This window comes from Cebus imitator, unplaced genomic scaffold (genome assembly GCF_001604975.1).
Source record: "Cebus imitator isolate Cc_AM_T3 unplaced genomic scaffold, Cebus_imitator-1.0 Scaffold720, whole genome shotgun sequence".
In the NCBI taxonomy this organism is placed as follows: Eukaryota; Metazoa; Chordata; class Mammalia; order Primates; family Cebidae; genus Cebus; species Cebus imitator.
Window position 1 is genome coordinate 429556 of NW_016108035.1, and position 12021 is coordinate 441576.

Here is a 12021-nt window from a genome sequence, read left to right on the forward strand (position 1 = left end):
TAGAGACGGGGTTTCATCACGTTGACCAGGATGGTCTCGATCTCTTGACCTCGTGATCCACCCGCCTCGGCCTCCCAAAGTGCTGGGATTACAGGCTTGAGCCACCGCGCCCGGCTGGGCCTTGGTTTTAAATGTGACACATCTAAGGAGCTTTCCAGATAAGGCTTAACGATTTTCCAATTCACTTTTTGTGTGTTAACTATTTGTCATGGAAAGCATTAGAAAACATATGGGACATATCTCTTCCTTATCAGAGCATGTTTGTCTTAACTCTTTCTTGCTGATTTAGTCATCTTTTATCCACGTCAAATACAGTCATTTATTTACTTATTTATTTTTAAGACGGGGTTTCACCATGTTGGTCAGGCCGATCTTGAAATCCTGACCTCAGGTGATTCGCCCGCCTTGGCCTCCAAAGTGCTTAGATTACAGGCGTGAACCACCACACCCGGCCCAGTCATTTATTAAAATCGACTGCTGTTGAGATGTGCTGACCTTAGGCCTAATGACCTCAAGCCCACTCTGTATTGAGTTGTATATAACTAATGTAACCATATTCACAGCTTTTCCATCTTCTCTCCCCACCTGTACATGTCTGTCAATGAGACCCATCCTTTCTATTTCAAGTTACCAGAGACCGTTACCTTGGCTAGATGAATGGAGCATTGTTAACTTCTACAAAAAGAACCTTTGCACACAATCCCACGAAAATCTACCAGAAACACACACTGAATGCCTGATCTTTTCCTAATGCCCGTGTTTCTACCTTTGACTGTATTTTAAAAACTAAAAGGAGTCAAATACACTTTAACTTTTTAGTGAAAGCATCCCATTTAAACCCCTTTTTGCTGACAAGGGGAGGTGAAGAGAGGCCCAGAAGGCAGAGAGCTGCTCCATCTGCTCCCTTGTGCTTGGAGGCTGAGCCTCAGGCCCCACGTTGGAGCTGGCCCAGGCCCCAGCCGTCCTGATGAGTCCCAAGTGCTGCCGCTGAGCCAGCCTGGAAGCTGAGCTGCCACGTTCACAGGCTCTCCCTTACCGTCCTCATGTAGTTGTGATTAATTTGGAAGAGACTGCGGTTTAAAAATCAACCAACACTTTCCACTTAAATCACTTAGGTATACATTTTCTTATGGAAACTGTTGTGCTGAAGTTAGTAATTATCTGTAAGCTTCCACCAGGCCCCTCTCAACCTCTGGCGGGTGCAGCTGGTGCTGGGATACATTCTCACTGCGCTGGGCCCACATGCACAGGGTGCAGGCCTCCCACACTGGCAAGAGCTCAGTGATGCAGGGGCTGCTTCCTTTAAAAGCTTTGTCATGCCATTGTCCCCACACAACCTCATTCAGCAGAGCTGATCTGGTTCAATCTGGCAAGTCTCTGAGCGGCAGGAAGGCCCTGTCTGCCTTTCCAGCCTCCTCCTTTGTCTTGTGTCTTCTGTTAGGCTGGATGCTTCTCAGGGGAAACCTCCCTAAGGCCTGGGGAGGCCACAGCACTTTTAATCGCGGCAGTGCTCGCTTGCGACTTAAGCAGCACCCCCAGGTTTCCCTTTCTGCATCAGTCGCTGTGAGAGGACAGAAAGGAAAGTACATCTGTCAGAGTGGCACTAGGAACTCGACGTCTCAGGCAGAGCCTACTGTGAGTCTCCTGTCACCCTGACCTGCAGTGTGTTCTCACAAGAGCAGACAAAAAGATACTTTTGTGTGTGTTTTGTTTTTTGAGACAGTCTCACTCTGTCGCCCAGGCTGGAGTGCAGTGGCATGATCTCAGCTCACTGCAACCTCTACCTTCTGGGTTCAAGCGACTCTCCTGCCTCAACCTCCTGCATAGCTGGGACTACAGGTGGCCGCCACCATGCCCAGCTAATTTTTGTATTTTTAGTAGAGACGGGGTTTCACCATGTTGGCCAGGATGGTCTTGATCTCTTGACTTTGTGATCCACCTGCCTCAGCCTCCCAAAGTGCTGGGATTACAGGTGTGAGCCACTGCGCCTGGCCCAAAAAGACAAGTTTTTAAGAACTGAGAGGGCGGGGCCACTGTTACTCTTATCAGCTAAGAATGTGTATCCTCTGTTCAGGTTCCAGTAAGTAAGCTGTGTTGTGGTTTCATGATCTAAATTCGCAGGTCAGTTCTGGTATAGCCAGAGGCTACTGGGTGCTGCTATGAATAGAAACAAGCAGACATGTCCAGAATTTTCACAGCCCATGGAGTAAAACAGACTCTTCCAGAACTGCAAACCTAGGTATCTGTGAGATTCCATTTGATTTCCCTGCTTTCAGGGCTTTTGACCTTAAAATGCCATCTCATCACAAAGATGATTTGGTGAAGCTTTCACCTTTCCTTTAATGCAGTGGGAGCTGCGCCGCCACTGGGCACAGTGAGGGTACCAGGGTGGGCTCCTGTCCATGCCCAGGACGGTGTGTGGGCTGGGCGCCACTGGGGTGAGTCCTGAGAACCAACAGGCGAGGAGCGTCCAGGCCCAGCCACAGCCCTCAAGGAGCCTCAGTTCAAAGGGCTTTTCAGGTCAGATGCTAAAACAGCTGCTTTCCAGCAAGAAGCCTGGCACATCTGCTTGGGGCATCCTCTGACCCGTCCTCCCTAGACTGTCCAGGTTGTCGTGGACAAGGACAGACCAGGGAGCCATCTCAGAAGGAAGGTGTGTGGGGAAACCTGTGAGATGAGAATACAGCTGTAGAGTGGTTATGTACAATGTTCATGATAGGAGCTTGGAGGCTGTGTGGCTGTGTAGAGACCTACAGTGGGACAGACGTGTGTGACGGCAAGGGCAGGAGGGGCAGTCGGCGCCTGTGGATGCTGCGCGCACACTGGGATGCTGATTTTCGCCAGATACCTGGAACGGCACCCCATGCCCCTCCCATGGCCCCTCACCCCTCACCAATGGAACTGTCTGTAACAATTTCTTCTCCCCATGCAGGAAAAGTACCCAGATGCCGTGCACCTCTCAGAGGGGCCCTCCTCCCCCTCCATAGTGATCCGCAGTGCCAGCCAGCCAGGGTGAGTCTGCACAGGCCACAGGGCCTCCCATTTGCTGTTAAAACAAAGATTCTAAGTAGTAAACCACCTAACCGAGAACCAAAGGTCGTCGGTTGGAGGAATCAGTGGTTCCAGCAGATACACCCCAGCGTGGGGGTGTGGGGAGCTGGAGCTCTGGAGGATGTGCTGAGCCGCAGGGGGAAAATGCCAGTCCTGGGGCCTGCCAGTGATGGTTTCCCTACAGGATCCTTAGAGAACCATGGAAGGGAGACTGGGAGAAAGTGGAGATGCTTGTGAATCTGCTGTTACTTCAGAAATAGGGGTGAATGAGTGGAAAGCCTTGAGGAGCCAAGCAATGAGAAGAAACAGGAGGACAGGCTCAGTGCCCCAACAGCACAGCCAATCCCTCCACCAGTCCCAGGCACTGCCCTGGCCCATGCCATGTTCTCCATTCTCTTCCCTTGGTGCGTGCATGTGTGCACATGTATCCATCTGGGTGTACTTTTATGACCTGTGTGTAAATGCCTCAACTCACTGGTTTCCAAGCTTTAAAATCATGTGGTCGTTATGCAGGCTTCTGGGACTTGCCTTTGTCACCCTTCACTTCCTCTAGGATCATGAGCAGTTGCTGCGCAGTTTCGCTGCTCATCCTCTGGGAGGGATTCATACAGTGTCTTTCTGTGCTCTTCAGCTCTAAAGCATGTGGCTTCTTCGTTCTGGCTCACACCCCCGGCACACAGTACACAAGCTTCTCCTGGGTTCAAATGCCTAGAAATGAAATTCCTGGGTCATAGGTGGATGCACATTCAGCTTTCTGTCAATGCAGATTATTTCCAAAGTGGCTGGTCCATGTCTGCTCCCACCAGTAATTCTGAAGTTTCTGTTGCTCCATGTTCTGTACCTCACTGGTATTGGCCTAATGTTTGCCAGGGCAGTGGGTACAGAGCAGCACCTTCCTGTGGTCCTGGTTCCATTTGCTTGTGCTACTGACCATGCCTCTTCTTTGCTGTGCGTCGGGGTTTCTAGGAGCAGGGGAGCCCAGCATGGGGAAATGGAGACCAGGCGTGACTCATGGCTGCTAATCTTTTAGCCAGATTTCAAAAAGCACATAACGATGTGTTTTACCACTTTTTCAGGTTTGAATTAGTAATTGTTTGGAGGATACAAATAGATGAAGATGGGAAAGTTTTTCCAAAGCTGGATCTTCTCACCAAAGTCCCACAGCGAGGTAGGGTCCCTGGGTGTAGCTGCTTTAGGTGCCTTCTCAACGTGCCCAGCAAAGCTGCCTACTTCCTCTGGGTTTCACAGGGCAAGAATCAAAAGTTAGAAATCTCATTAATGTACTTTGTCTATCAAGTTTTAAATATTTTAACCATCAATAATCACTGAAAAAGAACATGAAAAGGGATTGCTCCCCTCAGGCCCGCAGGCCGAATGCACAAGGGAATATGCCTCAAGCCGTAGGGGATGCCTCGCACTCTGTCTCTCCTCCTTGCCTGTCCCTAGCACGTCCCATTCCAAGCAGGCAGTCGGGAGGGGGGTGGGTTCTTGGTGAGGTCCACACCAGCAGAAAACACAAAACCAAAGCCGCCACCTGGAAGTTTCTTACCTAGTTTAATGTCTTCTTTATAGCCCTGGAGCTGGACAAGAACAGAACCATAGAAACCGCTCCTCTCAGCTTCCGAACCCTGCTAGGAGTGCTTGGAATCGAAGCTGCTCTGGAAAGCCTGATAAAATCGCTTCGTGCAGAGCAGAACGGCTAGTTCCGAAACAGTGAACGGGGAGGGTTAAGATGCTGAGCAGAGGTGCGTGCGACTTTACCCAATATAAACATTTGCTATTTTCCACTTGGAAACCACACCCTGAAGACCTGTCTTCTGCGCAGTTAAGGCACATTCTATAGAAATTCTCATGACATGAAAAATAAATAGTTACTTAAGTATAAAATGCCAAATAAAAGTGACATGTACAGTGTGTTTTATAAAAATAAGCTTAACATCTGAGAAAACATACCGAGTGGTTGTGTGTCCTCAGACGTGTGGGGAGGACCCAGTCCCCCACCCACCTCAGCCTCACACCGAGTCTACCATGACGTGGCAGCCACACTGCTCAGCTGGGAGAAGCCAACCTTATCCTGGTTCCTGCGTCCTGGGGGCTCTGGAGACAGATGCCTATGGCACTTCATTTTTAAACTTTCGTTAGTGGCCCAGGGGAGCCACGCCCACACTCCTTGCCACCTCCACTGTGAAGCAGTCCCAGCAAGTCCTGACGTTCTTCTTGGTCTTCCACAAGAAAATGGAGCTGTCAGCTTCAAAACAAGAATGTCCTAAGACAGCAAAGACAGCACTGTTCCTGGGCCAGGGTGCAAGGAATAAGGTCCTTTATGACTGGATCTGTCAGCTTCAAAACAAGAATGTCCTAAGACAGCAAAGACAGCACTGTTCCTGGGCCAGGGTGCAAGGAATAAGGTCCTTTATGACAGAACCTGTGCAGAGCCGAAGTGCTACATCGACAGTCCCAGATGTGCCGTCAGAACCGTGATCTCATCAGTCACCCGTTAGCACCGTTAGGATCTGTGAACTAGGGTTGTCTCAAACCAATCAAGGCCATCATGGAGCCAAAACTAAGCAGCAGCAGCGGCTTCTGAGAGGGGCCAGAAATAATACGTCCACAGCGGTGGCGCCTGCAGCTCAGGGGATCCTCACAGCCCGGGCTCGTGGCAGCCAACACAGAATGGGGGTCTTCATCTGTTTTCTCTTCTTCAATACAGGGTATTTTCATCGTGTCTAGTCCAGCCCTGTCTGGGCCCTGTGCTAGGCAGTAACTTTTGCGGCCCTGACGGACGCAGAGAGCCCAGCCTGCCTTCCCATTGGGGTAGGGTTCCCTCACATGTGCACTTAAACCCAAGACCCAGTGTCCTTCACACACTGTGACAGTGGGCAGAATCATCCCGAACAAGGCTTCCCCAGCCCCAGCCCAGCAACAGTGAACTCCCTTGGGTCAAGACAGTATTCACGGCCACTTCCCTCCATACTTCCCAGAGCCTGCCGGTCGTCGCCATGAGCTCTGTCCACTTCGCTTATGTGCAGTCTCCAAAGCCCCCATGCCAGCACACAGGACACTTGTGTATGAGACAATGTCATTCGAAGTGAGAAGAAAACAGTAAAGGTGTCCAGTTGTCTAAGTATCTTTTCGCACCTCTGAGTATAGAATAAAATTAGAAGTAAATATTAGGACAGAATTGAACAATAAATTCTAGAAGAGTTGCCTTGATTCAAACAAGTATAATTCTCAGGTTATCACAAAATTTCCCACAAAAATTTACAATCAGCAAAATAGTTTCCTTATTTCTCATGTATCATTTTCATATAATTCCATGGTTTCACTAATATTATATGTTACAATAAGCCTCCATTAGTCCCTCAAAACGATGATATAAATAATCAGTCTGTACAACCTAGCATACAATAAAAAACTGAAACCAAGATTCCCAACGTTTTTCATAGCAGCTGGGCACACTTTGGTGACCCCAACAAGAACCCTCTCGGCAGCAGCCAGGAGCTGTTCGCCTTCCAGAAGCATGGCCTGTGGCAGCCGGACAGGGAGAGGCCACGGGGCCCAACAACGCAACACGTCTCAAGGCAAACCCGAGGGAGGAACTCAGTCCGGGAGGAAGAGAAAACTCACTCCTCAATCACCCCAAACACCGGAGTGTCAGAAAAGCACTGAGCTGTTGGGGCACACTGCCCAGCCCGGCCACAGCAGCTCAGCCAGCCACAGCTCCACCTCCAGCTTCTACAGCAGCAATTTCCAGTGGGAAAGAACACATCTCCCCCTCATGTGAAAAATAAAATAATAAAGAAAAAAAAAAGTCAATGCTCGCATGAGTGGTGTCCATCCTGACCTGAGTCTCGCGCTCCCTGCCGCCCCGCGTGGAGCCGTGGGCTTCAGCACCTCCACAGGGACTCTGAGTCTACACTGCTCAGAACTGGTGTCCACACGAGGTCACGCTCTGCAGCAGGGAACTGCCTAAAAACCTGTGTTGATATGTGGCTTGCACTTTCTGAAAAAGTGACCATGTAACTCAGCTGGGGAAAGTTCCAGTAGTATCCATGTTTTCTTAAAAGTCCAAACTGTAAAATGTATGTAATAATTCAAGTTTTCTATGTTAGGAGTCTGGTGGTAGCAGATCCAAAGCTTGGGTCTTAGAATAAGGCTTTTTGCATTAGAGAATCAGACATGAGCCCTGGGTGGGAAGGAAGAACTACCCAGAGGGTCTCCCCAGGGCTTAACGGACACTTCCATTTTAAGAATGTGAGCAGCTTCCTGGGACACAGCACTCACGTCCTACATTCCTTGTCCAGGAAGATGTTTCTAGTGCTCTTCAATTCCATTTCTCCAAGAGGCAATCCCACCTCAACAGGGGTTAAAAGCAAAAACATTCACAACCAAAGGTCACCCAACACAATAGAAAATAGCTCTATCATTCAACCTTCACATTCTATGTTCAAGTTTCAAAGACACTGCAGGGAAAGAGTTAGACCTTGTGGAGAACTAATGTGCAATCGTCACTTTCCTTGAACCGAGTCGACATCACGGCGTTGTCTTTGGCACATACAGTCTTTGAATAATAGTTGACGATCTTGCCGTCCAGTTTATACTGATGGGGAATGCTCTCGTAGGGCTTGAGGTCAAGGTCCAGCACAGACACGGAGAAGGCAAGCCTGGACCTCGATGAAGGGACGACAGGCCTTTGATCAGAGCTGCAAGTAAAAAAATACCATTTCAGGATACACAAGCCTCCCAATTCACTTCCCTCCCTCCTGTTCTCTCTCCTTTCCTTCCTTCTTTCAACTAATATGTTTTTATTATGTTTTTTTCTTCGACTTCTGCAAAGTTAGATAAATTGAGACATGAATGTCCTTGCACCTCGTTTGGTGCCTCTGTGCATGACAGCTGTCTGTGCCGGTACCAGCACACAAAGCTTCCTCAGGCCAGTGCACCCCATCATACCAGGCGAGAGAGGGTTAAAGGACTGAAAGATGGAAAAGCGATTACGTGGAACATGTGAGTGATGTTCCCCCAGCCCAGTGGTATAAACGAACGCTGAAAAGTCACTTTATCATGAGCCAAGTATTACAAAACCCAAGAAAAAGTAAAAAGTAGATCTGGCTGTTCCAGCGCCAAATGGATGAAATGTCGACAAGACTTCTCCTTCTGTGCCTCTCCTGTCTGCTGAGAAACGCAGACTCCTTTGTGTGGTTCACACTGGAGAGATCTGGTTTCTCATTTTATTCTCAAACTTTATCTTTAGTCCTCTGTATTTTGCTCCCCAGGGCTTAGTTTTTGGTTTTAATAAACATCAGAATAGTCGTGTGCTTCTAACAAGATGTGAATAATTATTTGCCCTGAAAAACACATCCAGGATCTCCGAGTCCTAAGCTTCGACTGCTGTGTGTCCCGCTTCGTCTCAGGGCACTAGCACACAGCACTCATGTCACTGGCTCAATAAGTGGCCTAAGCTCAGTTCAGTCCAGGAGAAGTATTCTGGGTTCCGGTGTCCCCCCGTTTACTACTCTTCGAGATTCAGAAACAAACCCAAGCCCAACTTCAAAAGCTCCCGCCGAGGAGAGGAAACACTGCTGAGCATGTCCCTGCTCTGACCCTGCTCACCACGGCCTTGGCGCCCTGTCCCACCCTGTGTAGGAAAAATGAATCCCTGACTCAGTTGCTGGGGTCAGTAGCTATTCTTGCCTGAATAGTAAACAGCAAATAACTCATTTACAAATTAAAGTCTTGAGCCTCACTCCAGAAGCTGGAAGGCGCCTGCAGGTTGTCCAAAGGGGCTACATTTTACTGCGAGAACCACTGAAGCCCAGGGGAGCACTAAGTTCTGAGGCCTGAGACCCAAGCTTGGTGCAGCTGGGCTGGAAGAGTCACATCCCCGGCCCGTGACTAGGGCTACATATTTTAAAGGACACCTCAATTTCTCAGAAGTAGCACCTGACAAGACCATGGGTGTAAAGGCAGGCAGCTCCTTGGGGCGGGGGGGTTGGGGGGTGGGTCTGACTACCTGGGCCCACCACAAGCTCCATGGGAGCCAATGGCAGTGACCAGTGGGCACCAGCTCCTGACACAGAAATGCTCTTCCCCTCAGCAGTCCTGAGGCCGAGACTGGGCAAGAGGCTCTCAGGGACACACATGTCCCTTGTGCCACAAGTGTGCCCTCTGGCAGCCTTGGAGAACAAGTCTTAGGTGGCCTTATGGCTGCGGGGGACGGGGGCTGCCCTTGCCTGGAAGGCTGCTCTCCAGGACACTGACCCACTGGGGGTCACCAGGGGACAAGCTGCCTCCAAGGGTGCTAGGGACTGGGGTGGAGAAGCCAAGGCTGCCCGTGCTCTGTTTCAGACGGGAGGTCGAGGGGAACAGCAGGGTTTAGGCGCGGGAGGCTGTGGCAACTCTCTCCACAGTTCCAAATTCCCAAAGGGACAAACCTCTGCAGTGACAGGCAGGCAGATCCGACTTTAGACATTTTGCTTTATGCCAGGGCAGAAACAGTAGCGCAGAGCTGAAGAAGCCTTTACGTTAAGGAGTATAAGAAGTTTCAATGTGGTCAATCTGTCTGTGAGCTGTAAATTAAAGTCTAGGGATCTAAATTTAGTCTCACGTCTAGCAGGCATCTCAAGATGCCAGGATGACTCATGATAAGTCCCAGCCTTAGCTTGTCCCTAGGCCTCTAGAGCGCCACAGTCTCTGGAACTTACGGGTGCAGCCACTGAGTGCACCTTCCTTGAAGCAGGCCCAGCCCCACCACGTCATGTTCTCATGTTCTCGGAGAAGCCTTCTGAGATCTTCTCCCTTTGTTGAGAAGGGCCTGGCTACAGTGCTTTGTGCATGATGATTCCTGGAGAAGCCATTGTGGCTCAGTGCCTTCGGGACACGCCCTCCCCTCCCCTCCCAGTGTCGGTTTCTGTTGAGCAGTTGGGCAGGCTACAGTAAGGACCCGGGCCCTCAGCTCTCCCCACATGCTGCGTTTCCATTTTGACATCACTGACTGGGCACTGAGAGACTCCCAGTGCTGGACGAGGTGAGCAGCACACCGGCCTTCAGCGGCCTTTCACAGCCCACCGGAGCGCCTGCATCCAAGCACGTTTCCACCTCCCAGCTGCATCCTTGGTCAGGAGGGCTGCTGAACAGTGGTGTCTTTGCGGGTTTTTTCTCATCAAACAACACCAGCTTAATCCAGCTGAGGAATTCCTCATAACTTAGTCCTGTACGTGTTTTCTTAGGGGATAACAGGAGTTTTCAACAAAATAGAACCACCTTTTTTCTACTTCAGTTATGTCTTATAATGTTCCTCAATTTTCACACCGGAAAGTAGACAATTCTGTGCCTGCCAGGGAACAGGAATCCTGGGAACTGTTAGTTCAAAAGCACCAGGAAAATGTGTGGCTGGCAGCCAGCAACCAAGGTCATCTTGACCCAGGAACACATGTTAGAAGAATGTGGAACATTCCACAGATACCGGGTGCAGGGTTTGGCACCCCTGAAGATCAGTGCTGAAGATGCTGTCTGATTACTATGAGATTATCAGTTTCATCCCAAATTCCCAGAAACAGTGAGAGGGGACTGGACAAAAATAGTGACATTAGGGAGAGGGGCTGCACACAGGCTGGTTATTCAGAGGAGGAAGCAGAAGAATGAATGTGCGCCTCACAGGTGTTCAAATGACTGTGGTGGTGAAAAGCAGGCATGCCACGCTGCCCGGCAGGAGACCCAGGAACAAGCCCGCAGGCACCCACACAGCTCAGGCCTTGGCAGCAGTGGCGGGGCTGGCTTTGAGGGAATGGAATGGGCAGCTCACTCTACATGTTGTCTCTGAGCTCTTTAAGCATTTTCTTAGAAAACAGTAACTTTCAATGTAATAACAATCCTTTTGAGTTATGCTCCATAAATCTTTTGACTGAATTACAAGCTTCTAGAGGGCAAGAGTTAATAGCCCCATGATGTCATGTAGGCCAAGGAGGTCAAAATCCCATTAAGGAGTCTCTAAATATGGGAAAACCAACTGTCCATAAGCCCCCGTTAGACCCAGGCCATGGGCCATGCAGTGGGCGCCTCACCTGGCATCCTGCAGACAGGGGGACAGCGCGATCATGATGGAGCAGTCCTTGGCAGTCATGGCAACGCGGTACTGCTGCACCTGCAGGGGAGGGAGAGATCAGTTCCAGGTCTCACAGGAAGCCTCTGCCCTCAACGCAACCTTCCTTCCTAGCCACGTGCAGAAACCGCTTCCTGCCTCAGAACCCAAGGGTGGGATTAGGAGCATGGACCACAGTGAGCAGGGGTGTCAGGAGGTCTCCCTGTGAGAGCTCCTAGGCCAGCTCTCAGCCCCACGGGGCTGCTCAGAGGCTGGCATCACCCCTGACTTCTCAAGGCAAGCAGTGTGGGACCCTGACACCAGACCCTGAAGCGGATGATCCGTCTTCAGCAAGGTCACCATGGTCAGCCTTTAGAAGGAAAAACAGCCACCTGAGCCCCCGGATGTTGGCCACACTCAGGGTATCGAGCAAGGAGCACTCGACACCTCCAAGAAGAGGGTATGGGGTGTTCGGCAAGGCGTTGCTTAGAATGACAATCCCTCCTGAACGTCACACAGCCACCAGAGACAACTGCAAACGGCCACCCTTCTACAGGCTGTGCATGTGTTAACTCGCTCCACCCTCACAGCAGCCCAGCAGGGCAGCACAGCTGGCATCTCACTTTACAGACAAGCAACAGACACAGAGATCATTTGTCTGCTGTGCCCTGCTCGTCAATGGCAGAGCAGGGACTCAAACCCGGTGTGCTGGCTCAGACATCTGCACTCTTCAACACATGCTCCAAGCAATGTGGGTCTGTCCATACTGACCAGGGACAGCTCAACACACACCATACTGTCATCCATACGGGCCAGGGACAGCTCAACACACACCACACTGTCATCCATACGGGCCAGGAACAGCTCAACACACACCACACTGTCATCCA

General features: G+C 50.4%; 2 protein-coding genes across 5 annotated transcripts in view; one reads left to right on the forward strand and one right to left on the reverse strand.

Annotated features, from left to right (window-relative positions):
* The window catches only part of LOC108296499 (centromere protein P), a 273862-nt gene extending 267010 nt beyond the window's left edge, over window positions 1-6852 (forward strand). Inside the window, exons 5-8 of one of the 4 annotated variants that reach the window (XR_005198410.1) lie at window positions 2933-3012; window positions 4128-4219; window positions 4624-5367; window positions 5460-6852. Coding sequence is in view for 3 of the 4 variants with exons in the window: in XM_037735070.1 (XP_037590998.1) it covers window positions 2933-3012; window positions 4128-4380 (333 nt within the window). In the remaining variant the exon portion in view is untranslated. The other 3 variants (XM_037735072.1, XM_037735070.1, XM_037735071.1) reach the window with 3 other exon arrangements.
* The window catches only part of IPPK (inositol-pentakisphosphate 2-kinase), a 57947-nt gene continuing 52181 nt past the window's right edge, over window positions 6256-12021 (reverse strand). Inside the window, exons 12-13 of the mRNA XM_017518975.2 lie at window positions 11115-11194; window positions 6256-7754 (exon numbers count right to left, since the gene is read on the reverse strand). Of these exons, the coding sequence (XP_017374464.1) occupies window positions 7529-7754; window positions 11115-11194 (306 nt within the window). The 3' untranslated portion in view covers window positions 6256-7528. The remainder of the gene's footprint in view (window positions 7755-11114; window positions 11195-12021) is intronic.